General features: G+C 55.6%; 3 protein-coding genes and 1 long non-coding RNA gene across 6 annotated transcripts in view; 2 read left to right on the top strand and 2 right to left on the bottom strand.

The window, feature by feature from the left end:
• LOC126959897 (putative uncharacterized protein PAK6-AS1) lies at positions 1 to 1463 on the bottom strand. Its single transcript, XM_050799669.1, is given in 4 exon segments — positions 1 to 653; positions 656 to 708; positions 710 to 825; positions 944 to 1463. Coding segments are annotated over 4 exon segments (888 nt in total). The 5' UTR covers positions 1430 to 1463; the 3' UTR covers positions 1 to 420.
• The window catches only part of SRP14 (signal recognition particle 14), a 227747-nt gene extending 206693 nt beyond the window's left edge, over positions 1 to 21054 (bottom strand). The window contains exon 1 of the mRNA XM_050799595.1: positions 21051 to 21054. The gene's annotated coding sequence lies outside the window, so the exon portion shown is untranslated. The remainder of the gene's footprint in view (positions 1 to 21050) is intronic.
• Positions 1 to 26933, top strand: part of LOC126959903 (uncharacterized) — a 134835-nt gene that overhangs the window by 8360 nt on the left and 99542 nt on the right. The gene's annotated exons all lie outside the window — the stretch shown is intronic.
• Positions 1457 to 26149, top strand: PAK6 (p21 (RAC1) activated kinase 6). Of its 3 annotated transcripts, none has more exons than XM_050799453.1 (9): positions 1457 to 1569; positions 13579 to 13787; positions 14640 to 15293; positions 20903 to 21400; positions 21543 to 21676; positions 22034 to 22160; positions 22239 to 22364; positions 22815 to 22949; positions 24570 to 26149. In XM_050799453.1, the coding sequence occupies exons 2-9, from the start codon at positions 13584 to 13586 to the stop codon at positions 24735 to 24737; spliced, it is 2046 nt and encodes a 681-aa protein (XP_050655410.1). In that variant the 5' UTR covers positions 1457 to 1569; positions 13579 to 13583; the 3' UTR covers positions 24738 to 26149. The 3 variants fall into 3 exon arrangements, with proteins under 3 accessions (XP_050655410.1, XP_050655409.1, XP_050655411.1); XM_050799452.1 differs by lacking the exon at positions 1457 to 1569 and adding an exon at positions 11390 to 12408; XM_050799454.1 differs by lacking the exon at positions 1457 to 1569 and adding an exon at positions 13125 to 13451.

Here is a 26933-nt window from a genome sequence, read left to right on the forward strand (position 1 = left end):
TCTCTGGGGGCCCAAGACAAGGAGAGCAAAGGTCTTCTCACTTCTTTATTTGGGGAAGAGACAGGTGATCCCTGTCCCTTCCCCCAATATAGAAAACACCCGCTACCCCAAAAGAAACATGGCACGGGGGCAGCCAGGAGTGAGCCCCTTGGAATGGCCATTCTGATCTTAGGCAGAGACTGCTGAGGACAAGCAGGGGATGCCGACTCTGGAACAAAATCACAGGCGGAGAGCTCCGGAACAGGCCCCAGCCGTCTGGAGTGCGGGTCTCCTGCCCTAGGACTCTCAGGCTAGAAAGTCCTCAGGACTCAGGACTGCGCAAGGTCTGACAAGGGAACTCGAATCCCTTAAATCCCACTTTCCTGCCTGCGCAAGGGGCTACCTCAGCACAGTCTTGGGGCCCTGTCCACATGGGACAGATCATCCAAGGTGACAGGTTTTCGGACTTCCGCGTGGGCTCTCCAGGATGTGTGGGTGGGCACACGCGGCCCCGCGACAAAGGAGAGTCGGCCCGCGGCTCTGGAGCGTGCATCTGCGATGCCAGTGAGCCAGGTGATTACACACAGCCGGCACCCAGCTGGTTCTCCGGGTCGGGTCTCCGCGAGGCGGCCACCAGGCCGTGGAGCCGCAGGCAGGTCCCCGCGGCAGTGGCCCCCCAGGGCCCGGAGGCGAAGGGCGGGCGGGAGCTGGGGGCAAGCAGGTGGAGAGAGAGTTAGGCAGCGGGGCGCCCCTCGGGCAGAGGGGCTCCTGGCCAAGGCCCCAGCGACCCTCGGTAACTTCTCCCGCGCTCTGGGTTCGCCGCCGCGTCCTACCTGAGGCCACACCCTGAAATCAAAACCGCGGCCAGGTGAAGCCGGCGCTGCACCAACGTGTAAGCGCGGCCCCTCCTCGGCGTTCCCGCGCCGAGGTCCCTCCCGCGGAGGGCGGGCCCGGCTCCCACGGCCTCTTCGAGCGTTCCTGGGCTTCCCGCTCCGCAGGTGGGTGCCCCGGCTGCCCTGGAGGGTCGCGGCGAGAGGACAGGCCTCCCAACACGTGCGGCCCCCTTCCTGGGTGCCCATGCCCCGAAGTTCGGGACCAGCCGGCGCCAGGCGAGGGGCCTTGGGCGTAAGCATCTGGAGCTCCGCGCCCCTGGAGCGGGACCTCCCTCCGCGGGCGCCCGCCTGGCGCGGGGCATTCGCGTCCCCGAGAGGGCGCAGCAGTGGGGCCTGCGACCCGGGTGGCCGCGCCGGGTCAGAGTGCGGCGGGAGAGGGGCCGCCCCGGAAGCGGTGCTGCGCCCAACGTCCCCTTCTCCCCGTGAGCCCCGCAAGGAGGCTGCCGCCTCTTGCACCTGAGCCAGGAGTTCAGTCGGGAGGCGGGCGCGGGGCGGTTCCCAACGCCTGGACGCCAGCCAGTCGCAACACCCGCGGGAACACTTGCTACACTGGCCATAATGCATTTCTGATCTGTTTCCGCGCAGGCCTGCGGAGGACTGGCCCAGGAAGGTCCCAGGTCTTCCCTCGCCTCAGCGCCTAAGAGAGCGGTCCAGAGCGGGTGAGGAGTCTCGAGGAACAGGCGGAAGGCGCCGGAAGGTGAGTGAGCGAGCGGCCCCCGGCCCTAGAGCCTTCTGCACCCATTTTGAAGAGCAGGCAGGGAGGGACGGTGGGAAGCCAGGTGGCCCTCCTGGGCTGGCTCCTTCCTGGTACTGCTAGGCAGCGGAGGTGGTCCCTTCCAAGTGCCGTCTCTCGATCCTTAGTGGGTGCATGTTAAGTCACTTCCACCACTTTGCCCCATGGCCCAACGGTAGACTGGCAGACGTCAAGGCCTCAAATGGCCCGCCCTGCCCCCGGGCCCATCTTCAGGTCTGATTGCCATCAGGTCTGATGCCAGTCCTGGGTGAGGGTGTCACTGCGGCAGAGTGCAGGGAATTCATGCTGGGGAAGAGGTTCCCAAACAGGAAGGGTGGTGGCAGGCCCAGTGGCTGTGCAGGGCAGGGTGGGAGGCAGCCGCGGGAGACTCCTGCAGGAGTCACAGGTGAAGCTGCCGCTCCACACATCCCAGCCCACTGCTCATTCCCCGGGTCTCCAGACCTGCTCAGGCGGCATCCGATCTCGAGTGCAGGTGCTGCTAGGAGCACTGGAGGCTAAGCCATGAAGAGCTCCCAGGGTTGCATTTTCTGTATCTTGCCCCATTCTGGTGTTTTTGTTTTTGTTTGGGGGGAGCGGGGGCTTTTCTGACTCGTTTTTCTGGGTGAAGGGGGCAGAGGGGCTCAGGTCTGTATCCATGCTCAATTTTCGTAGCTGGTGTGGCATAGGTTGCCACACTGGGTAAAAAAACGCCTGATTCCATGCAAGGTTAAGAGTCAGCCTGCAATGCCATGAATTCTACATGGTATATAGGACAGTGGCCAAAGACACATTTGGAACCACAGAGAGTGGGGTTTGAATCCATCCAGACTTTGCCTTTGACTCGATAGACAAGTTGCTTCACTTCTCTACGAACTTATAAATGGCCTCATCTGTAAAAATGGGAATTCGAATGCCTTCCTCATAAGGCGGTTGTGGGGAGTAACTGCCTCATCAGCCTCCGGCTGCTATGTTGGGAAGGGCTAAATCACTCCGAATTCTCCCATCCTGGAGAGCTTTGAGGGCAGTCTGGCTGTTCAGCAAGCTATTGTCAGAGGGTATTAGAGCAAAGCAATAGGAATAAAGTAAAGGTAGGGGTCCTTGGAGGGCGAGCAGTGAGAGACCCTAATTCAGGGTCTCTGGACCTTGTGGTGACCAAGGAAAGGGGCCATTTCTGGAAGAGGATCTGGCTTGGGCATCAGAAACAGCAGCATCCCCTGCATGTCACACATGTTCATGTGTTCATGGGTGACCCTGGAACCTCAACTGTTGCCTGGGACAGAGGGAGCCTCTGGCTTGAGCTTCCAGTCCCATGTCTGCTCTGCATACCTGTGTGATCCAGGGCAGGTCATTTGACTTCTCTGGGCACTGGGCATTGTGGATGAGCCTGGAGTTTGGAGTCGGAGAGATCTGACTTTGAATCCCAGCTCCACACTTAATGTCTTGGACAGTTACTTCTCTCTGAGGCTCAATTTCTTCATCTGTAAAACAGAGCTTGCAATAGCTACAATTGGCCATTAAATACACTAATAAAAAGCACCTAGCACATTCTCTCCTGGTGGGCACTTTATAAGCATACCTTTCTTTTCTTACCTCCTCCTCCTCTCTCCAGCTCCCTGCTTTCTTTAAAATGGGCCCAGCAGGTTCAGCCCAACTCACAGTGGTGTTGTGCGTATAAGGAGGTGAAGTAGAGGTCTGGAAAGTTAAGGGCTAGAGGAAAAAAAGGCAATCTTGTGATTAGGGATGCCAGAGGTTCCTTCTACCTAGGCATTGAGGACCCTATGCTGAGGACTCAGACCTTTGTGTGCAGAGGCTGTTGAGAATCTGGGGTAGTGAGAAGGTTCCTGGCTTGCAGCCCTCCCAGGAAGCCATTCTTCAGGTCTTGCCTTAGAAATAACTGCACACCCAGGAAAGCCCAGTGCTGTGCAGCAGGAGGGGATAGGCAAGGGTTGGGATTCCAGGTACAGTAAACGGAGGTCAGAGGGCTGGTGTGGCCTGAGCTGCTGCTGGACCGCAGCACTGTCTGTGCAGGCTGAAGCTGGGCCCAGGAGGAGGGCCTGAGTCAATATTGACCTTCCTTGGCTGGCCGGCCTGCTCTTCAGCAGCTCATTCAGCTGGAGTGTTGACACAAGTGACTGAACGAGCTGTATTACTGTATTCTTTTAAACAGCAGCCCATTATCTCTCCTCTGGGGATTCACTGGGGCCAGTGGTATGGGAATGGTGACAAAGGCAGGCAGCCCAAACATTTGGGCAGGTTACGTGCCATGCTGTCTGCCCTGGCCCATGCTGCATCTCTCTGGGTCCCTCAAGTGGGACAGCAGAGCTTCAGGGTCCCGCTCATCCTCCCAGGGCCTCTCCGCTCTTCAGCACAGTGACCCTGGGCAGGTTGCCTGAAGCTTGTGGGCATCCACATGAGGGCCACGACCTGCGTCTAGCACCCTCCTCCCCTGCAGGTGACAGCTGAGCAGAAAAGCAGATGAAATGTCCTTCCTCCGTGTATTTTGGGGGCCAGGATAGGGTGCTGGGGTGCCGCCTCTCCTGACTCTCGAGTCACGTGAAGAGTAGCAGATGGCAGACTCGGACCCCAGTGGAGGCTGAGGTGAGACAGAGTTCAGCTCCACATAAGGATCAGCGAGGGGACGGAGGGGACAGAAGGCAGGGGCTGCAGGGGGAACTTTTCATCGCTGAATGAGTTCTAGCCGAGGGCGGGCAGCCTCCTGTTGGGAATACCAGAGGGGCTGAAATTTGGGCCGAGGGGAAGGTCAGACCCCGTCAGGAGCCCCACAGATCTTGCATTACCATCTCTTCTGGCTGCGGAAGGTTGGCCTAGAGCACCATCTGTCTGGAAGAAGCAAACAACCGCACAGGAGTGAGGATTTTCTCTCGTTTACCATGGTCCCCAGAGCCTGGAGTACAGTAGGTCCATAACAGATGCTGTTTGAATAAAGGAATAGTATGATTTCCCAGCTGGGCACGGTGGTGTGCTCCTCTAGTCCTAACTACTCAAGCAACTGAGGTGGGAGGGTGGGTTGAGGCCAGAAGTTCGAGGCTGCAGTAAGCTCTGATCGCGCTACTGCATTTCAGCCTGGGCGACTGAGCGAGACTCTGTCTCTAAAAAAAAAAATTTTTTTTTTTAAACAAACTTCTGAAAGTAAAGTTTGAGAAAAATCCTTCTGGCCAATGAGAATAGTCCAGTGAAAGACTGTCTTCTGTTCACAGTAATTCTCAGCCAAGGGGTCGGGTGAGGCCTGTCACCTGTCAGAATGTGTGTGGGATGACAGTTCCCAAAGGGGGTTACGAAGAGGTCAAAAAACCCTGCTGCAGGTCTCAGGGCGTCAGGGCCCAGCCCTGGAGGTGACAGGGTCCTCTGGAGGCCACTCAGACAAGATGGTGATGGTAGTCGGGTACTTGCCTAAGTTTTGTAGCACTCAGGGGGCTCACCTCTGTCTTGGGGCTGTGATTCTAGGATAGGCCCTTCCCCAAAGTGTCTCGGGTGGGCCTGAGAATAAAAGAGGGTGGTGGTAGGAGCAGATGGCCACTGCAGCCAAGTTCACATCCGGTTCTGGGTCAGACTCGTGGCTGCCCCTTCTTTGCCTCTCGGCTTGAACAAGTCACTTCGTCTCTCCTTCTCTGCATCATGGAGACAGTACTAGTGCTACCTCACAGGCTTGTGGCGAGGAGATCACTTGTGTGAAATGCTCAGCCCGGAGCCTGCTGCTTACAACTTACACTAGGCGTTTCCTGAGTGACGACCATGAGAAACACCCAAAGCTCCTCTGTGAGCAGGAACAGATGCTCCCCCTCACTGTGCCTGGAGAAGCTGGCAAAGGTGAATTAATCCATCCCTTGTCACCTACAAAAATGCTGAGGGCTACAGAAGGCAAGTAGGCCAAGGTCACAGGCTGGAACTTAGGAACAGCAAGCCCAAGGTCCACGCTGAACCGGCGCTCAGCCTTGTGGCTCAGGACTTGAGCCCTGATAAGCCTTGAGCCCTCGCTGTGAGAAAGCCGGGGCATGACACCCCCGTCTCACTCCCTGGCACCTTCAGCAACCCAGGAGCTGGCCCACTAGGCAGCAGCCTCCTCTCTTCCCAGTCACCCGGAAATGGCAGGGAATTCCACCAGCTTCATTTCTAACAGCTTCCCGGCAATCCCAGCACTTACACAGCCAACCCAATGCTGACCCCTCCAGGTGGCTGCAAACCCCTTTAGACTCACTTTTTGGAAGCCAGCTTCCCAGCCTCAGCACGTTCTTGGGAATCCCTTCGGTGGGCTGTGTCCCTTCCTTGAAAGGGACTCAATATGTGCAAACAGCCCAAACTTACCGTAGGCCAGGTCTGGAGGGCCAGGTGGGTGACCACGTGGGAGACCACCACTTCTGGTGAAAAGTGGGGTGACGGGTTAGGAGGACAGCTGAGGTGGGCTCACAACGGCCCCAAAGGCAGTTCCCAAAGAGGAGTTCTGGAAACACCAGAGCATGTTTGAAACAGGCAGGTACATTCCCAAGGGGTCTGCCTCGCACAGCGACGCTCATTTGAATGCCCACGCTCTGGCTTGAGGTTTAAAGGCAGACTCATCCTCTGTAGTGCCACCCTGCATTTGTGGGGCCCTGATGGCTCTGGTGGCCCTGGCATCCCAGGGCCCGGCACAGGGATGTCTCCTCTCCAGGGAGGAGACGTTGTTGGGGAGGGTAGCCCACCCACAGCGCAGCTGCTTTTCTCAGCTGTGGACACTAGACCAGCCAGGCCTCAGTGCCGTGCTCTGGGAATCCCCTTGTCTCTGGGGAACAGCAGTGTCTGCCACAAAACTTAGCCCGCTTCAAGCCAAGGCTACAGGTTGCCTTCGGCTTGGTGTTCCTAAGTTCCGGCGTCAGGCTGAGCCCCTGCAGAGGGGTTGTGGTCGCACCCTGTGCTGGAGAGAACACACGCCTGCCGTCTCTGTAGCTTTTCCCAGATGCCAGCCCCTGACCATCACAGCCCCCACCATGACCTCCTGGAAACATTTTACTCACCCCTTGCTGAGTGGAAAAACACCTGGTTCCTTGCAAGGTAAGGGTCAGCCTGCAAGTTCGGACGGCCCCAGGCCCCGTGGCCTCTGACTCACAGGTCAGCCCAGGAAAGAACTTAGCAGGCTCCTTCCCTGGAGGGGCCAACCCTGTCCTACATCTCCCACCATATCTCACCCGCTTCTGTTCATAAAGACCTCCAGGGAGGGAGAAGAACCACAGCCAACTCAGTCTGGGGTGAGCATGGTGGACGGAGCAGGGGCTCTGGAATCAGGTCTGGGTTCAAACCTCAACTCGGTCATTTCCTGGTTCTGCACCCTCAGGCAAGCTGTTGAACCTCTTTGAGCCACATCTGGATTTGTGGATAACAATTCCTCCTCTCAGGGTCGCTGTGAGGATTAAATGAGTTAACTCTCGGAAGGGGCTTGGCACATAATAGGTACTCAAGAAAAGTTCCAGGCCGGGCGCGGTGGCTCAAGCCTGTAATCCCAGCACTTTGGGAGGCCGAGGCGAGTGGATCACGAGGTCAGGAGATCGAGACCATCCTGGCTAACATGGTGAAACCCCGTCTCTACTAAAAATACAAAAAACTAGCCGGGCGTGGTGGCGGGCGCCTGTAGTCCCAGCTACTCGGAGGCTGAGGCAGGAGAATGGCGTGAACCTGGGAGGCGGAGCTTGCAGTGAGCCGAGATCGCGCCACTGCACTCCAGCCTGGGTGACACAGCGCGAGACTCCGTCTCAAAAAAAAAAAAAAAAAAAAAAAAAAAAAAAGTTCCTTCCCTTTCTGTGTCTGAGACTGCCGCTCCTCCAACACCACTGTCCCGCTCCTCAGCGACCCCAGGTGCACGTCTCCCTGAACTGTCCACCAGCTCTCCCCTCGGCTCCCTGAACTGTCCACCAGCTCTGCCCTCAGGTTTACTGGAAGTAGCAGCATTTCCTTCAGAAAGCCTGTGCCAGGAACTGTTGGCCCCCACTGGCCAGGCTCCGGCTGGAGGAAGCCCCACAGCAGGGGAGCTTCCTTCTTGAACTGGTTTGGGCTGGACCCTTCCCTCCCAGCCCTGGGCATCCCCCCGATGGAGTTACGAGTCAGCCAGCAGGAAGATGTCCGCAGACATGCAGAAGAGGGAAGTTCAAAGCAGTCCTCACACACGGCAGTGCATTTCCAGCCTGAGGTGGAGTCTTCAGTGTGGCCTGCCTCCCCTGTGTTAGGGCGAGGTGTCGGCCAGGAGCGGCTGGGGCTGGGGCTGGGCCCGAGCTGGCCGCCCCGCTCTGCTTGTTGCCACTTCAGGGTCTTAGGCTCACATCACTTCTTTCAAGCTAGGCAGGAGAAATGGCAGGGTCTGGCTGTCTGAGGGAAAGTCCTCCTCCTTCCTCCTCCGGGTGTCTTCTTGAAGGAAAGCTGCTCCTCTAGATGAATTGCGTGCCGATGGAGATGCTGGAGGGGTGACAGGTAACAGCTGGCATGGCCTGTTTGACTTAACCTTGGGGCCTCATGGCTGGTGCAGCACCTGCCTCCGTCAGCCTGGCGGCCTTGGAGATATGGATGGGAAAAGGAGCCCTGGAAATGGCAAGTGGAGGCCCTGGCTGACCGGGTGGGTGTGCTCTGAGGACGTGGCCTGATGCTGAGGAGAGTCACGGCATGTTTTGTCCTGGATGATTCACTCACGATGACCTGGGCAACACTGGTCCCATTCAGATGGGCGAGCGTCTCTTAGGCACTCAGTCTCCATGGATCACTCTTCTCTATATTTAAAATACTTTGTTTTCAGCCGGACGCGGTGGCTCACGCCTGTAATCCCAACAGTTTGGGAGGCTGAGGCGGGTGGATCACCTAAGGTCAGGAGTTGAAGACCAGTCTGGTCAACATGGTGAAACCTCATCTCTACTAAAAATACAAAAATTAGCCAGACGTGGTGGTGGGTGCCTATAGTCCCAGCTACTCAGGATGCTGAGGCAAGATAATCACTTAAACCTGGAAGGCAGAGGTTGCAGTGAGCCAAGATTGCACCACTGTACTCCAGCCTGGGCAACAGAATAAAATTCTGTCTCAAAAAAAAAAAAAGTGTTTTTTTTAAGAGAAGCGATCCGTCATCTTTAAGGAAAACTTAGAAAAAGAGTAGAAAGATATGATAGAAGGAAAATCACCTGTAGCCCCAGCAGGAAAATGGGACAACTAATATTTTGATGTATTTCCTTCAAATAGCCACTGTATTCACACTGCATTGACAAATTACCATAGGCAAAATCTTTAGAAATCCCCTACCCCTAATCTATATCATCAAGAATTCCACTTTGGGCAAAGAAAACCTTGATCGTTTAATTTGTGTCTGGGACGTATCAGTGTGGACAGGTTTAGGCCCCAGCAGGTTGTGGGCTCCAGGAGAGCCCACCAAACCGGGCCCCTCGGAATGACCACACTGGACCGGAGGGAAGGGACAGCCAGGCTACGGGTGCCCGCCATCACTCCTACCGGCTTTATTATTTTACCTTTCACACTGAGGTCTGTGATCTGTCTGCATAATTTCGGAGTACGATATGAGCTCATTCTTCCAGATTCACTTTTTTTTCCATGCAGATATAAAATTATTTCAACTACATTTATTAAAAAGATCATCCATCCCCCAGCATGTTGCAGGTCACCTCTGTCATTAATCAAATGACCTCAAAAGAGTGGGTCTGTTTTTGGATTCTCTCTTCTGTTCCATTGGTCTATTTGTCAATCTTTTTGCCAATTCCATACTAAATTGATTATTGTAACTTTATAATAAATCTTAGTATCTATTTAGTATAATCCTCCAATTTTGTTTGTTAAGATTGTCTTGGCTATTCCTAGTTCTTTATGTTTCTGTATACATTTTAGAATCAGTTTATCAATTTCTACCAAAGGAAATATGCTGGGATTTTGTTTGAGATTTAAGTAAATCTGCAGGTTAACTTGGGAATAATTGACATTTTTACAGTATTGAATCTTCTAATCTATGAACATTCTTTAATATCTTTAATAATGTTTTGTATTTTCCAATATAAGGACTTTGTATATCTTTTTGTTAGATTTATTCTAGATATTTTGTATTTTTAATGTAAAATGGTATCTTTTTAAAAAAATTTATTTTCTTTTTCTTTTTTTGAGACAGAGTCTCACTCTGTCACCCAGGCTAGAGTGCAGTGGCATGATCTCAGCTCACTGCAAGCTCCGCCTCCCAGGTTCACACCATTCTCCTGTCTCAGCCTCCCGAGTAGCTGGGACTACAGGCACCCGCCACCAGGCCCGGCTAATGTTTTGTATTTTTAGTAGAGACGGGGTTTCACCGTGTTAGCCAGGATGGTCTCGATCTCCTGACCTAGTGATCTGCCCACCTCGGTCTCCCAAAGTTCTGGGATTACAGGCATGAGCCACTGCGCCTGGCCCTTTGTAAAAATTTTATGTTGTTACTGGTATGTAGAAATCCAGTTGATTTTTTAAAATATTGACCTTGAGGCCAGGCACGGTGGCTCACGCCTGTAATCCCAGCACTTTGGGAGGCTCAGGTGAGTGGATCACAAGGTCAAGAGATCAAGACCATCCTGGCCAACATGGTAAAACCCCATCTCTACTAAAAATACAGAAAGTAGAGCTGGGTGTGTTGATGCATGCCTGTAGTCCCAGCTACTCGAGAGGCTGAGGCAGGAGAATCTCTTGAACCCGGGAGGCGGAGTTCTCAGTGAGTCGAGATCACTGCACTCCAGCCTAGGCAACAGAGCAAGACTCCATCTCAAAAAGATATATATATCTCTTTTTGACTTATATATATATAGTCCTTGAATCAAGGACCTTTTAAATTCACTCCCTTAATCCCAGTTTTATGTAGATTCTTCCGCATTTCCTACTTACACAGTCATGTTGTCCCACGCAGTGTTGGCCTCACATTTCAAATGAGTCCTGGCAGCCTCCCTTTAGGTGGTTGATTTTCCAGAGCTAAGTGATGGCCTCTGGTTTCTAAAGCTCTACTCCCTAGCCCCCAAAGCCTGAGCTCAGCTGATTGCTTCTGCCGACTCCCACCCTCACCATCACCACTCCTGGCCCTGGGACAGCCTCTGGGCTGTCCTTTCTTCTCCAGCCTCCCTGCCGCCTCTGAGAAGAACTTCTTCCGGAATGGCTCACTATTAGAGTGGACTCAGGAGAGGCCCCCAGAGTCACTGAGACCATTTGCTAAAGATGCTCTCCCTGTGCATCCCCAGAGCAAAAGCTGAGTGCATGGGAGGGGCAGGGGAGTTGGGGAGAGGGGTGTTCTGGGGTGGGTGGTGGGGGGCGAATTCGCCAGCTCTTCTTCAGCTGCAGTCTGTGTCCCTGCACCTCCAGAAGACTTCACAGAGCTAGGGAGGAGGGCACAACAGCAGCTCAACTAATCCCGGGATAGCAGGTCTGTCCGAGACTGGGGGAATAGACCTGCTGAATAAAGACTCTTCTGTAGCAAAAGGCAAAGGCTGTAATCCCAGCACTTTGGGAGGCCAAGGCAGGTGGATCATTTGAGGTCAGAAGTTCGAGACCAGCCTGGCCAACATGGTGAAATCCGTCTCTACTAAAAATACAAAAATTAGCCGGGTATGGTGGTGGGTGCCTGTAATCTCAGTTATTCAGGAGGCTGAGGCAAGAGAATCACCCGAACCTGGGAGATGGAGGTTGCAGTGAGTCCAGATGGTGCCACTACACTCCAGTCTGGGCGAGAGGGCGGCAAGACTCCTTCTAGGAAAAAAAAAAAAAAAAAGGCAAAGGCCAAAAGGAAGGAGGACAAATTTTACCAAGCCATGATGTATATATGGCAAGGTCCCCAGGTCCCGGACCCCTGACATCAGGCATGACCCCTTTGACTGGTAAGTCTAAGCAGAAAGTGGTTTGGTGTTACCCCCAGACTTGTATCTGCCCAAGTGCCAGTGTATGGAGGGCCTTCAAGCCAGGGGTACAAAGAGAGGTGACATCACAAGAGAAACAGCCATCATGTATGGGGACTCTGCTTACTTCACACACCCTAAACCCTATGAGCTGTGTTTCATTAACCCCACTGGCTCAGATTATTTCAGTAACTTGTTCAAAATCTCTCCAAATTAGTGGGAGACTCCCTACAACTCACCTGCAACTCACACAGGTTATTTTGTTGCAAAGTGCTTGGTCTGTAAGGGTCCCGCCCATGTGGCTCTGCCTCTAGGGAGTGTCTGGTGGACTCCCGAACCTCAGACCCAGCAGCATGACTGACATTGAGATGTGACGTGGGTTCTGATTGAGTCATGCACGGTGAATTCCTAGTGGGGAACCACTGGCTGTCCAGGGTCCCTGCTTTTCTGCCAGCTGCCTCCCAGGTCTGCGACCTCCTTCAGAACCTGCCAAAAGGAAAATGCTGTTTCCAGAGGAGGAGCCGAAAGAGAACACGATGGCCCTGCACTCCAGATCTTCGGGTGGATGAGTAATCCAAGCATTCAGTTCAAGAATCACGTTTCAGTTTGTTTCTTGAAGCCTGGAAGTGACCTTTTCAGATACATAAGAACCCAGTGAGCTGTTCTGAGCCTCTTCAAATCCGAAAGCATTCAAGTGGCAGCCCTGACTCTGTCTGCCATCAACATGTGATCCCAGGTCCCGGGCTCCCCTGAAGGCAAAACTAGAGCAGCCCTTTGGAAGTGTCCCTCCCCTTCCCAGGCCCCCAGTTCCCCGCTCTCAGATCTACCCACACTATCCATTGCAAGCCTGTGTCACATCTGTGGATGGAGCTCAGCACGACCTTAGGCAAAGCCAGAATCAGCAAGACACGGGACACAGGCTTGATTGCAGGTTAAGTGTTTTTGTTTTGTTTGTATTTTTGAGACAGAGTCTCACTCTGTTGCCCAGCCTGGAGTGCAGGGGTGCAATATCAGCTCACTGCAACCTCAGCCTCCTGGGTTCAAGCAATTCTCCTCCCTCAACCCCATGGGTATCTAGGACTACAGGCACATGCCACCAGGCCCGGCTAATTTTTTTGTATTTTTAGTCAAGACAGGTTTTCACCATGTTGGCCAGGCTGGTCTCAAACTCTGACCTCAGGTGATCCACCTGCCTCGGCCTCCCAAAGTGCTAGGATTACAGGCATGAGCCACCATGCCCAGCCCAGGTGATGTTTTACATAGAGCTCCAACACCAGAGAGAAGAGTGTCAAGGGGAGGTGGTGCTCTCTGCCTTCTCTGGAGAGCTTTACCCCTAAGTTAGCTGCTCCTCACCCACCCCAGGCTATCCTCTTGGCTCAAGGCCTTTCTGGAATTGAGGTAAAGCACCTGGTAATCGTGAAGGCCCTTTGGGGGCTCCCTGATGCATAATACTCCCAGCCCAGGCGGCATGTCTGTGATCAGCTTGTTGGTTTTTTATTAATGTATCATATTAACAGGTTCAGCCATCCCGGGACAAAGCTGAGTTGTAATAAAAAAAACAAAAAGCCAACAAAAAAATAACTTTAATATACTGTTGGATTCAATGTGACAGTTTTGTTTAAGATTTTCATAGTTATGTTCCTAAATGATATTGAGTCAAATTTTCCTTTCTTGTACTCTCCTTATCTGGTTTTAAGAATCAAGGTCATACTCGTTTCATAAAACAAGCTTGCTAACTTTCCTCCCTCTTTCCCCCTTTTTAAAATTCGTTGACAGTGGAATGATACTTGTAATGGGCTTTGGATTTTATCAAAACACACGCCCCGAGTCTGCCTGCTTGCAGGGGACTTGGCACAGACAAGAAGACACCTTTTCCTTCTTTATAGTCTGCATTGGCTTATTTATGGCGCTTTTGTTGTTTCTGGGACTGTTCTGCTGGGAGCCAGCCATTTCCTTGAGGAAGCAGAGATGAAGGTGGAGGGAAGCCCTAGGCTTCTAGGGGAGCTTTGCTGGGGGAGGGGAGGGAGCCTGAGCCTGGTGCCCCAGCCCTGCTGCAGCCACCCGTTTCCTGCAGGAGCTCGACCTGACTCTACCTTTACAGGCACCATGTTCCGCAAGAAAAAGAAGAAACGCCCTGAGATCTCAGCCCCACAGAACTTCCAGCACCGTGTCCACACCTCCTTCGACCCCAAAGAAGGCAAGTTTGTGGGCCTTCCCCCACAATGGCAGAACATCCTGGACACACTGCGGCGCCCCAAGCCCGTGGTGGACCCTTCGCGAATCACACGGGTGCAGCTGCAGCCCATGAAGGTAAGAGGGGCAGGCAGGGATGAGGTTCAGCCTCTCCCAGTGCACAGACAACCATGCCTGGCTAAACTTCAGAAAGGCCCCTGGAGGAACCACCTACTTCACAGCTATCAATTCACCAGCCATTTTAACTCCCTGCCTGTCAGCCTGCCATTCTCTCCCTGGGCAAGCCAGGGTGAAGGGGCCTGGGAAGACCCTCTCTGCAGGGTGGTGTGGGGTTGCCAGATTCAGCATATGAAAATGTAAGATGCTCAATTGCATTGATATTTCAGATGACAACGAAGAGTCTTTTAGGACATGTCCCATTCAATATGTGGACCTGCAGCCCCATAGGGACCGAGGGCTCTCCCAGACCAGGAGAATTTTAGTTGTGAGGGTCAGGACTAGTAGACCCAAGAGCCTGGCAGAAGTTGGGATCAGGGGCCCTATCAGGGTTTGGAGGCCACGACGCCAGTGTGTGTGGAGCAGCCCCCTGGCCTGGTCTCTTGTCCTCAGTGGGCTGGGCACCTCTCCCCCAGCCACCTGTGGAGCTAGAGAATGGAGCCCCGCCCCCTGAGCCTCAGCTCCCTAGCCCAGCCGACCACAGCCCTGGGCATGCCGGATGCAGCCCCATGGCACTCACCAGCTGCTCTGCCGATGCTGGGCCTTCTCCCCGCATCCCTGCATCCAGCACAGGTGGGACCCACAGTGGCCCTGATCAATTATGGAAAACTTAATGGGCGGACAACACAGCAGGGAAGGTCTTTAGGCAGTCCTCCCCAGGGCCCCCAAGGACATTCTCTGACCCTGATCTCCCGGCTGCCCCTCCCTGCCACAATCAGGCAGCTCCCACATGCTTCTCTCTTCCCCCTACAGACAGTGGTGCGGGGCAGCGCGGTGCCAGTGGATGGCTACATCTCGGGGCTGCTCAACGACATCCAAAAGTTGTCGGTCATCAGCTCCAACACCCTGCGCGGCCGCAGTCCCACCAGCCGGCGGCGGGCACAGTCCCTGGGGCTGCTGGGTGATGAGCACTGGGCCACCGACCCAGACATGTACCTCCAGAGTCCCCAGTCTGAGCGCACTGACCCCCACGGCCTCTACCTCAGCTGCAACGGGGGCACACCAGCAGGCCACAAGCAGATGCCGTGGCCCGAGCCACAGAGCCCACGGGTCCTGCCCAATGGGCTGGCTGCAAAGGCACAGTCCCTGGGCCCCGCCGAATTTCAGGGTGCCTCACCGCGCTGTCTGCAGCTGGGTGCTTGCCTGCAGAGCTCCCCACCAGGAGCCTCACCCCCCACAACCACTGGTAGGCGTGGAATGAAGGCTGCCAAGCATGGCTCTGAGGAGGCCCGGCCACAGTCCTGCCTGGTGGGCTCAGCCACAGGCAGGCCAGGTGGGGAAGGCAGCCCTAGCCCTAAGACCCAGGAGAGCAGCCTGAAGCGTAGGCTATTCCGAAGCATGTTCCTGTCCACTGCTGCCACGGCCCCTCCAAGCAGCAGCAAGCCAGGCCCTCCACCACAGAACAAGGTGAGTCAGGAGCCTGGTCTGCAGGTGTCCACTGGGGAGTGGGTGTAGGGATGCAGGCCCTGCCTGGCCTTCCCCTTGGAGGACTTGCAAAGAGGCTCCCGGGACTGCTTCCGCCTAAGGCGGCAGAAATGTGCACGGTAACCTCTCCTCTGAGGAGGGTGGCTGGCCGCCTCCTTCCCTCCCTTCCTTTCCTTCTTTTCTCTGTGGCAGTTGTGTTGTTTCCCATTTCTGTCATTATTTGTCCCCGAGTGTGTGGCCATAGGAAAAGCCGGATTTGCCTTGTCCGGGGGCAGCAGGAGGCCGACTTGTGGCATGCGTGACTGCTTCAGATGCGCATTTTTCTTGTGAGAAAGGAAAAGGTGAAGGGAGCTCCCGTGGTGACATTTCTTGGCAGGCAGAGTGGAGCACTTTTCACTTCTTGCAGGCTCTCCAGCATCCTGTCCATAGTGCCAGTAACCTCCTTCCCCATTTGGCAGAGGAGGAGACTGACACAGAGAGGGTGAGACACCCCCAGGCATGATGGAGAATGAGTCAGAGAAGGAAGGTGGGGAGTACTCTGGGGCTGCCTGTCTGGCCCGGGCCCTCTTGGCTCATGACTCTCGCGTGTGAAGGCTTTACAAGCACTGCAGTCACTTGTTCTTTAGCTCCTTCCTGGGAGGGTGGAAGGCAGGCCTAAGAAACGACTGCTGACAGGGGGATGGGTAATAGAGCCTCCCCTCCCTCCTGGAGGGCCTTAAGACAAGCCTGGGTCCTCCCCTGTCATCAGTGGGGTGAGTGTGGCCCGCACAGGGTGTGGGTTTGGGGATGGCCTGGACGACAACCTTTCTCGGTCACTGCCTGCCGGCTGAGGTACTCAGAGAAAGGTCTTGGCTTTGTGCACTCCAGTCCCCTACTAGGTTAAAGGACAGTGGGTTGGGATCCCCATGGGGTGTGGCTTGATGCACCTGTGAGAGGAACATGAGAATCTGTGAGCTGCAGGGTGTCTGGAAGGCTGTGCCCCTGGGGAGACTCGGCCAGAAAACTAAGGTAAGATCAGGACAGTGCACCCTGCTGGGAAGGTGAGAATCGGAGCCTGACCTCCCTCTGTCTCTCAGGAGTCCTGCTGGGAGGCCTCAGGGATTTGAGAAAGGAGTTGTCAACACTGGGCTGGGCACTCATTTGCATCCTTCTGGGCTCCTGCCAGCTCCCCACAGCATGGGGGAGGCCTGTCCATCCCTGCACAGTGCACTGAGTACTCACCGTGGCCACTGCTGCGGGGTGTGCTGGAATGTCCCCCATGCTTGCGGGAGCAGGTGGTAGTTATCTTGAGCTCGACAACATCATACTTCCAAATCCAGGGCAGTGGTTTCCTTCTGGGCAACTCAGACACACCTTTTGAGAGTGCTACTCTGGAGCCAGACCTCTCAATGGCAAGGCTGAGACCCCCTGAGCTGCTCTGGGCCAGGGCTTCTCGGTGTCTGCACTGCTGACGCTCAGGTTGGGCCATCCTTTGTGGTGCGCTCTCCTTGCACTGTAGCAGCCTCCCTGGCCTCTACTCACTAGAAGCTGGTGGTACCCCCGGTTGGAATAATCAATAATGCCTCCAGATATTGCCGAATGTCACTTGAGCACCCCCATTAAGAACCACTGCCTTAAGCAAATTCAATAACACAGATGGGGAGCATCAGCCTTCCTCCTCCTCCTCCTCCACCACCTACCCCAGGAGCCCCCAGATCAAGCCAGCAGCCCTTGGCACTGGAGCTGACTCTGGACACTCGCAGCAGCTTCCATAACAGCAGTTAGGCCACAGAGGCCATGCAGTGTGCCAGGCATGGCTGCAGGAGGGTCTGAGTATAGACTCCGGGGCTCCTGGGTATAGACAGAGGCCATGCAGTGTGCCAGGCATGGCTGCAGGAGGGTCTGAGTATGGACTCCGGGGCTCCTGGGTATAGACAGAGGCCATGCAGTGTGCCAGGCATGGCTGCAGGAGGGTCTGAGTATAGGCTCCGGGGCTCCTGGGTATAGACAGAGGCCATGCAGTGTGCCAGGCATGGCTGCAGGAGGGTCTGAGTATAGACTCCGGGGCTCCTGTACCTAGCCCCAGGCAGGGAGGCCTGGAGTCTCTCTAGCTAAAGAGAACAGGAAGACACGGCTTGGGGGCACAGAGGCCAAAGAGGCAAGACACTTTGTTAGGAGCTTGCAGGGTTTAGACATGTTCCACTTAGAGTCAGAAGGGCAAACATTGGTTAAGCACCCACTGTGTACTCCGATATATGTCAAGGATACATGGCACTAGTGGGATTGCAGCAGGGGAGTCAGCAGCCACAGGCGTCCGTGGGTTCCAGTGCCTACAGGACAACCAGACAACCCACAGGGTTATGAGGATTACATGAGATAGAGCATTGAAGGCACTTGTCAAAGTGCTAAGCCCTCAATAAATGGCTTTATTAGTAGTATTTGAGATGGCATCTCCCTCTGTTGCCCAGGCTGGAGTGCAGTGGTGCAGTCTTGGCTCACTGCAACCCCCACCTCCTGGGTTCAAGTGATCCTCCCACCTCAGCCTCCCAAGTAGCTGGCATTACAGGCATGCTCCACCATACCCAGCTAATTTTTATATTTTTAGTAGAGATGGGGTTTCACCACGTTGGCCAGGCTGGTCTCGAACTCCTGACCTCAAGTGATCCACCTGCCTTGGCCTCCCAAAGTGCTGGGATTACAGGCACCTGAGCCACCATGCCAGGCCGGCTTTATTATTTTTAAAAATATTATGCCATGGCCTCTCCCCTTTAGGATACTTATAGTACAGCCCCCTGAGCCCACAGTGGAGAACCATGGCTCAGGGCGGGAAATGAGGCACTGATGTAAATGTATGCATGACTCTTCTAGTGGCTTTCTTCCCAAGAGGTCTGTCACATGAGTAACTTCAGAATTAATCCAGAGCCCATAACAATTAATTAATTCCATTGTCGTGTCCCCCTTTCCCTTTCTTGTGTGGCTTCACAAGTTTCATCTGATCCTTGCTTGTGATTACATTGATAAAAGCTCCCTCCCTGTGGAACAGGCAGTGAAGCCAATGAAAGGACACTGGGGACCCGACCTTGCCAGGCTGAAGACCGAGCCAGCTCCTGGGACTCCCCAGCCTGTGTCCCAGACTCTGCTGGTGCTGGGCTCCTGGCTGGGCCACCCCTCCGCCAGTCTCCAGACGCAGGCTCCGCCCTGAGCCCAGCCAGCACCCGCAGCAGCAGCAGCACAGGGACCTGGTCCGTGGAGACAGGGAAGGAACCCCCACCTCGGCCTGTCCACGTGGCTCTCGCTCCCAGGCCCACACATCCTCAGAGTAGAGCTGGCCCATGCAGAGGCCCTGGAGGCCAGGAGGGGAATGATCTCATTTTAGAGCCTTTCTTAGGAGCTTCAGGACGAGAGGTCATCAGAGCCACCTCAAGAGGAGCTTTAGGTGGTCCCCAAGCTTCTGCCCCGACCCACACGGATGGGTGCCTGGAGAGCATGTTTTCTGAGTTAAGTCCACACTCAGGCCAGCAGGCAGCCTCCTTAGCACCCCGAGCCTTTCTACAGGTTGACTGTGTGATGCAGTGAGCCCTGCCCCACTTCCCTCCCTGTCCCTGCCTGGTGACGTCTCATGGAACCTCTGTTCCCAGGACCTGGCATCATAGCCTCAGTCATGGCCATGCTCCCTCCACCCCCCTCATAGCCCTCCCAGAGGCTCCCTGAGGCCCTAAGATCATACTGCCCACTCATGCAGAGCTTCTCAAAGTACGTTCCATGAGCCTCCTAGGACGCAGGGACATTGTTCAAATGCAGAGTCTCTGCTCTAGAGCCCCACTGAATCAGGCTGTGAGGCGGGAAGTCCGCAGTTCATCTAGCTCCCCCCATCACTGCGCATGTCCCTGCCTCGTAGCGGAGACTGGGGCTCAGAGAAGATGACTCGCCTAAGGCTCACTGCAGGGCACAGCAGCCCAGGGCCGGGCCCCAGGTCCTGACAGCCCAGTCCAGGGGTCCCACTGCTCCACTACACAGTGGGTGGTGACAGTGTCACACTGGATGGTGACAGTCAGGTGCTGGCGACGACATGGGAGAATGTTTACTGTCCAAATGCACTCACTAGGAGTGAGTCCAGGCAGTCCTGGGAGAATTTCTAGCTTCTTTCCTGTGAAGGTCAAGCACACACTTGGGTGCAGGCAGGTGTGGGGGTGGCAGAAGTCTGTCCCAGCGTGGCTGTCGGCCAGTAGGTGTTCTACCCTAAGCAGGCCAGGGACTTGACTGGAGAGTGGAAGCCCTGAAGCCGTGGGGAGTCGGGGAAGGAAGGGAGTGAGGGTTGCTAAAGACATTGAAAAGACTCTGGTGGGGCCCAAGGCCTAGATTTGAGGTTTGGGGTCCCTGAGCAAGCATCCCAGCCCAAACTTACTGCTTGAGATTTCCTATAAGTTGTTTCAGCTCTGGGATCAGGACCAGGACCCACTGGGCACCTAAGACAATGGCTTACATGATGGGTTTGCAGAAGTTCCTAGAAGGCCTTCTCTGCAGCCCCCGAAGCATCCCTCTCCAGGTGCCCTTTAAAAACACATAATCCCTGGGAGGGGTCATGGTGCACATCACCGCTCCTTGGGGAGAACCCAAAGATGGGCGGGCGCCTTTCCTGCCAGAGAGAGCAGGAGGGCTTGGGCTCAGAAAAGCAAGAAGCCTCACAGGCTTCCAGGGCTGGACCTGAGCAGGGCTCACCGGGCGCCCAGGCTGCCCCTCTGCTCCAGCTTCCCTCCCTCCCCGCCAGAGCCCATGAGGATAGGCCCCTACCTTCTCCTCCCTCCGGGGGCTCCTTAGCCAGGAGTTTCATGCCAAGGAGGAAGTGGAAGGATTCCTTTATGGGGTCTTTAAGACATCTCCTCCTCCCTGGCCTCAAGGCTTGGGTTTGGCTGGACCTACCCTCCTAACTCCAGCTCTTTCTGGCACCAGATTCCCAGCCCAGGGGAGACACCCAAGGACCCCCCAGATGGTGACATACCTCTGTGGTCCTCTGTCAGGGACATAACCTCCCAGCACAGATTCACAGACTACCTGCTGCAGGCAGAAGCAGGGCTATCGGGCCCCAGGTGTGGCTCCCCTGCCTTGGTTCGGGGAGTGGAGACACAGCTGCCCACTGCTCCCCACCCCACTGCCAGGCCTCTTCTGCCCCCATGGGTTCTGGAGTGGAGGAGCCTTGGGAGTGAAGAATGCCTCTGACCCAGATTCTTCAAGCAGCCTCTTAGCACAGAGGCAGATTCTGCCTTACAGCAGCCTCCCTGGGGTCTAGCTATCCATCGCCAAGGAAGAAATACCCAGCACAGGACCCCGCGGGGAGGTGGCCTTCTCTGTCTTCCCAGGTGCAGTAGGGCGAGTGTAAGCAGCTGTCTTGGGCCTGCCCAGCTTGGCGCTCCGCGGGGGGCTGCTCACACAGGACTGTGGCTGGGCTTCAGCTCCGTCTGAAAATCTTTGCTCAGAGCACCTCCCTAGTTTGATCTGACACCCTGCCTGACCCTGCCAGAGTCCAGAGGTCACGGCGGCCAGTCCCTGCCTCTGGGAAGGTGATTCCAAATGCTCCCACAGCCATGCCCCTTCCTGTTGCTTTGTCCCTGCAGCCCAACTCCTCTTTCCGACCGCCACAGAAAGACAACCCTCCAAGCCTGGTGGCCAAGGCCCAGTCCTTGCCCTCGGACCAGCCGGTGGGGACCTTCAGCCCTCTGACCACTTCGGATACCAGCAGCCCCCAGAAGTCCCTCCGCACAGCCCCGGCCACAGGTCCGCTTCCAGGCCGGTCTTCCCCAGCAGGTTCCCCCCGCACCTGGCACACCCAGATCAGCACCAGCAACCTGTACCTGCCCCAGGACCCCACGGTTGCCAAGGGCACTCTGGCTGGTGAGGACACAGGTGTTGTGACACATGAGCAGTTCAAGGCTGCACTCAGGATGGTGGTGGACCAGGGTGACCCCCGGCTGTTGCTGGACAGCTACGTGAAGATTGGCGAGGGCTCCACCGGCATCGTCTGTTTGGCCCGGGAGAAGCACTCGGGCCGCCAGGTGGCCGTCAAGATGATGGACCTCAGGAAGCAGCAGCGCAGGGAGCTGCTCTTCAACGAGGTGGGAGGACAGGGCAGGACGGGCGGGGGCGTTGGGGATGGGCAGTGAACAGCCAGCCAGGCTGGACATCTGTGAGCAGGGGCAGTGGGTGGCCATGCTTCTGGGCACCATGCCCGGCACTCAGGCCCCCACGTGCCCCCAGGTGGTGATCATGCGGGACTACCAGCACTTCAACGTGGTGGAGATGTACAAGAGCTACCTAGTGGGCGAGGAGCTGTGGGTGCTCATGGAGTTCCTGCAGGGAGGAGCCCTCACAGACATCGTCTCCCAAGTCAGGTGGGCAGCTGGGAGGGCTGGATCCTGAGTGCGGGCTGCCCTCACCATGGCCCTGCCAGGGCAATGTGTTCTTCTGCCTGTGGCCCAGAAGACTTGGGATGCCTGTTGAATCATCCTGGGCTCTCCCGCCTGCTGGGGTAACTGGCATCCAGGGGTCTTGGGAATAGAGAAGAGAAGGGTGGCTTCTATCCAAGGCTCAGGCCCGTTTTCACCAGGGCTATGGCCTGACTGTGCTGCCAAACAGATTGCCTGGGAGCCATGGGGCCTAGCACCAGGGACTCCTACTCTGCTCAGCCACCCCACAACCTGCCAAAGCTAACGCTCTCTTCCATCGGGCGGCCCCACCTTCCTATCCAGGCTGAATGAAGAGCAGATCGCCACTGTGTGTGAGGCTGTGCTGCAGGCCCTGGCTTACCTGCATGCCCAGGGTGTCATCCACCGGGACATCAAGAGTGACTCCATCCTGCTGACCCTGGATGGCAGGGTAGGTTCCATACTGTCCCCGGCATAGCCACGCTCCCACTTCCTCCCGGTCCACCACTCACTCCGCTTTCAACCCTAGGTGAAGCTCTCGGACTTCGGATTCTGTGCTCAGATCAGCAAAGACGTCCCTAAGAGGAAGTCCCTGGTGGGAACCCCCTACTGGATGGCTCCTGAAGTGATCTCCAGGTCTTTGTATGCCACTGAGGTAACCGTTCCCTCCACCCCGCAGACCTCCCAAAAGCCCTTCTGCTGTGGCCCCTCCGGTGACCTCATCAAAAGCAGCCCAGGTTTTCAGAGTCCCACCTAGTCAACAGTCTTCCCCCTTTCCATGGGGCTGCTCCCGCCCATGGCCGGGCTGCCAGGAACGAGTCCTGCAAATGTTTCCTCAGCTCAAGGGCAGAATGGGGTAGGGCCAGGCCTCCCATGGATGATGGCCTTTCTCTGAGTGACTGACAGCTGTGTCCCTATAGGCAGTGGTCACTCATGCAGGCAGTAACTGGCCACGGGGCAGGTGGCCGGGGGAGGAAGGAGACACACTCACCAAGGAGAGCTGGGGCCAGCTGTCCCCCCTCCACCACTGCCGCCACCAGAACACGGCTAGCAACGGGCCAGGCCAGGCTCTGGCCATGGGGTCAGGGACATTTTCCTCCTGCAGGTGGATATCTGGTCTCTGGGCATCATGGTGATTGAGATGGTGGATGGGGAGCCACCCTACTTCAGTGACTCCCCAGTGCAAGCCATGAAGAGGCTCCGGGACAGCCCCCCGCCCAAGCTGAAAAACTCTCACAAGGTCAGTTGGCACACAAGGGTGCGACCTCGCAGACCCCATTCCTCCTGAGGCAAGAGGACCAGAGCCTAGGCTCCTAGCATCTCCCTCCCACAGAAGCTACACGGTCTGGGCTCCTGGAAAAGGCTCCTCTTTCTCCACACAAAACCTGCACCTGGGTGTGGAGCCGCATCTATGCACAAGTTAGCATGTGCGCTCCAACAGGTCGCCTCCCACGGCTGTGGCAGGAGGGTTGCTACTCGGCAGGCACTGGTCAGAAGCCCAGGGGTGCCCATGAGCAGGGAAAGCCAGGACACCAGCAATCCCTGCTGTCCCGGAAGGAATCCGGAGAAGCTTCACTGAGCACAAACCTTTCTACCCCAAGTGTCGGGAGATCCATACCATGATTCGATGTCCCTGTCCATCACAGCGAGTTGGCTCATGCTCCATTGTTGCACACCCCGACACAGCTGAGCCACAGCATTCCCCTTAAAGCCAGTATATGTGCATTGACGTGTATACATGTAACCCTTTTTGCCAAATCCGCCCCAACCCCGCAGGCCTTACTGTGGACGCCCCCTGCTGGCAGGTCAGCACGAGGCTGCTAAGTGGCATCGCCATCTGGTGGCCAAAGCTAGAAATGTCTCAGGGGCTGAAGCCTCGCCTCTAAATAGCAAAAAAAGAGTTCTGTGGCCCCAACACAAAGCTGGATGAGAGGACCAACAGGAAACATCTTCCAGGACAACTGCTCCTTGGAGCCTGCACCGCTAACTCCAAAATTAGCATATAAAGATCTCTAGTTGGCTAATTGCTCAGAGGATGTAGCCTTCTGCCCAAGACTGAGCCTCATGCCAAGATACTGGCTCAAAATGAACCAAGATAAGCCCTTGCCTTAGACTCTAAGGCCTAGAGCAACAAAGAAATCTTCCTTTTCAGGTCTCACTTTATTTTCTATTTTTCAGAGCACTTCCTCATCCTTGACCTGTTTGTTTTTGTTGTTTTTGTTTTTTGTTTTTGTTTTTGAGATGGAGTCTCTGTTGCTCAGGCTGGAATGCAGTGGTGTGATCTCGGCTCACTGCAACCTCCGCCTCCTGGGTTCAAGCAATTCTCCTGCTTCAGCCTCCTGAGTAGCTGGGAATACAGGCATGTGCCACCACGCCCGGCTAATTTTTGCATTTTTAGTAGAGATGGGGTTTTGCCATGTTGGTCAGGCTGGTCTACAAACTCCTGACCTTGTGATCTGCCCAACTTGGCCTCCCAAAGTGCTGGGATTACAGGCAATGAGCCACTGCACCCAACGACCTGTTTTTAAAATCTTCTCAAAAGCCCTATGTGGCAGACAGGGCAAGCATACTTTATCACTAGCCCATTTTACAGATGAGAAAACTGAGGCCTAGAGAAAACTGTGACTTGCCTGAGATCAGGGATAGAACCAGGCCTGGATCACTGATGCCAATTCTCTGCCCCTTCCACAGAGCTATAGCATCTGAATACTGAGAGCCTTGGGGGGTGGGGAGGGGCAAGGGGACAGGAAGTGAAAAAACCAGCGAATTCAAGATTTTCAAACAATGACAGGGCCAGGCAATCAGGTCACCCCAAAGTGACTGCAAATTGTGGCTTAATCTCACTGCCCTGTCTCTACAGGTCTCCCCAGTGCTGCGAGACTTCCTGGAGCGGATGCTGGTGCGGGACCCCCAAGAGAGAGCCACAGCCCAGGAGCTCCTAGACCACCCCTTCCTGCTGCAGACAGGGCTACCCGAGTGCCTGGTGCCCCTGATCCAGCTCTACCGCAAGCAGACCTCCACCTGCTGAGCCCACCCTGAGTACACCTGCCACCTGTGCCCACAGGCAGGGCACACGGGGCAGTCAGCCTGCCGGCAGGGCTTGCCTGCCTCCTCCTCTCAGTATTCTCTCCAAAGATTGAAATGTGAAGCCCCAGCCCCACCCTCTGCCCCTCAGCCCACTGGGCCAGGCCGGACCTGCCCCCTCAGTGTCTCTCCCTCCTGAGTCCCCAGATGGAGACCCCTTCTACAGGATGACCCCTTGATATTTGCACAGGGATATTTCTAAGAAACGCAGAGACCAGCGTTCCTGGCCTCTGCAGCCAACACAGTAGAAAAGGCTACTGTGGTTTTTTAAAGGTAGTTGTCCACTAGCGTCCTAGGCCACTGCAGAGGGCAGACTGCTGGTCTCCACAGATACTTGCTGTTCTCAGCTCCAGCTTCAAACCTCGGGTCTCGAGAGGGCCACGGGCCACGGGCCACGGGGTGATTTTTATGACCTGAATCCCTCTTCCTCCCTCACGTCTGATGTCCTGAAGGTGCAGTCCCAGCTGTACGGCCCCTCCCCGCCCGAACTGTGAATGGCCTGCTCCAGGCCATGGCTGTGGGCAGGGAGTGAGGGGACAATTTCTGAGTGAAAAAGAAAGAATGGGGTCGGTGGTGAAGGTGCTCTCGCTTTACAGAATGGAGAGAACATCGTGTGTGCGTGTGTGTGTGTGTGTGTGTGTGTGTGTGTGTGTAAGGGGAGGAAAGCCACCTTGACAGCCCAGGTCCCTTCAGGTCACCCACAGCCAGCTTCAGGAAGGCTGCCCCATCCTCTCTCCCACTAAGTTCTGGCCTAAAGGGACCTGCTTTCTTGGCCTGGCTTCCACCTCTCCAGTCCTGTGTCTCCTTGGCCAGTGGAGTGGTCCATGCTAAGTCTAACACATCCTGGGGGCTCAGGAGGCTTCTGAGCGTCTCCTGTACTGTGCAGCGTGAGGGCCAGAGACAGGAATGTAAGGAATGGTAACTGTGTTACCTTTCAAGTTTATCCCAATAACCAGGTCATCAGGGACCCATTGTTCTCTTCAGAACCCTATCTGGGAGAGAAGGCGAACCACCTCCGGGTTTCCATCACGTCAAGGTCACAGGCACCCATTTGTGCAAACCATCTGCCCCGGCTGCCTCCACAGACAGCTGTCTCCTTGTCCTCCTCGGCCCCGCCCCACTTCAGGGCTGCTGTGAGATGGAATTCCAGGAAAGAACTTCAGGTGTCTGGACCCTTTCTATTTAGATAATATTTTTAGATTCTTCTGCTCCCTAGTGACCTACATGGGGGCAAAGAAATTGCAAGGACTTTTTTTTAAGGGTCAGAGTTTTCAAAACAAAAGCATCTTCCCTAGAAATTTTTGTGAATTGTTTGCACTTGTGCCTGTTTTAAATTAAATTGAGTGTTCAAAGCCATTGGGCTTCCTGTGTCTCTGGGAGCGGAGACCGGCGGTCTTGGAGGGGGGGCCACCTGTGGTGGGTGAATCTCGTGGAGCCTCCCCTCCTCCCCACATGAGCTCTCCAGCAGCCACGCCACAGAACACCCAACTTCCCTGGTGACCTGTGGGCCCGAAAGGCAGGCAGAGAGGAAGGGAAACAGGAAGTGAATGGCCCTTGGGAATGAAGGCGATGAAAAATAGACGGGGCTACTCTCCCAGGGGAGAAGAGCCCACGAGGAAAGCCAGGGCCCTGCGCTGCATTTGCTAAGGGTGAGTACAGTGGCTGACGACCACCCTACGTGTCGGCTTCTCCCATCCTCTGCGGCTCCTCACCCCCACCCCGGACCTCCAGCGTCCACAGGAAGTGGTCTGAAACTGCTTCCAGTGGGAGAGCAGTCCCTGTCTCACTCCTCAGTACTGAGGGAGATGGTGTGGAGTTGAGAAAGAATGCAGCAGAGCCTGGAAACCAGGGAGCCTGGGCTCTCGTCCTGGGGTTGGGGAGGTGGATACAATTATCTTGCGATTTCCAGCTCCCGAACGGATTCCCGCACTTCCTTCCTGAGATCTCCCACTGCCCAGGGTTCAGGAGCAAGCCAGGAGCAAGAAGCCACGCAGCCTTTCTTTCACTTCCCAGTGCATTCACACCCTGACAGGTGCCCTGGTGTTGCTGCCGGCCTGGCCCCGCCACCCAGCTCAGCAGAAGCAGCACCTGTGACTTACCTTCAGGAGCCAGCACAGTGGGACGGGCCTGGCAGAGGCTC

Source organism: Macaca thibetana, chromosome 7 (assembly GCF_024542745.1).
Source record: "Macaca thibetana thibetana isolate TM-01 chromosome 7, ASM2454274v1, whole genome shotgun sequence".
Classification (NCBI taxonomy): Eukaryota; Metazoa; Chordata; class Mammalia; order Primates; family Cercopithecidae; genus Macaca; species Macaca thibetana.

Bases quoted from the DNA above. Each gene is read 5' to 3' on its own strand.
- PAK6 (XM_050799452.1), top strand. From the start codon at position 12,342: ATGGAGCTCAGCACGACCTTAGGCAAAGCCAGAATCAGCAAGACACGG. The intron at 15,294-20,902 runs GTGAGTCAGGAG...TTGTCCCTGCAG, and splicing joins GCCCTCCACCACAGAACAAG to CCCAACTCCTCTTTCCGACC. The intron at 21,677-22,033 runs GTGGGCAGCTGG...CTTCCTATCCAG, and splicing joins GACATCGTCTCCCAAGTCAG to GCTGAATGAAGAGCAGATCG.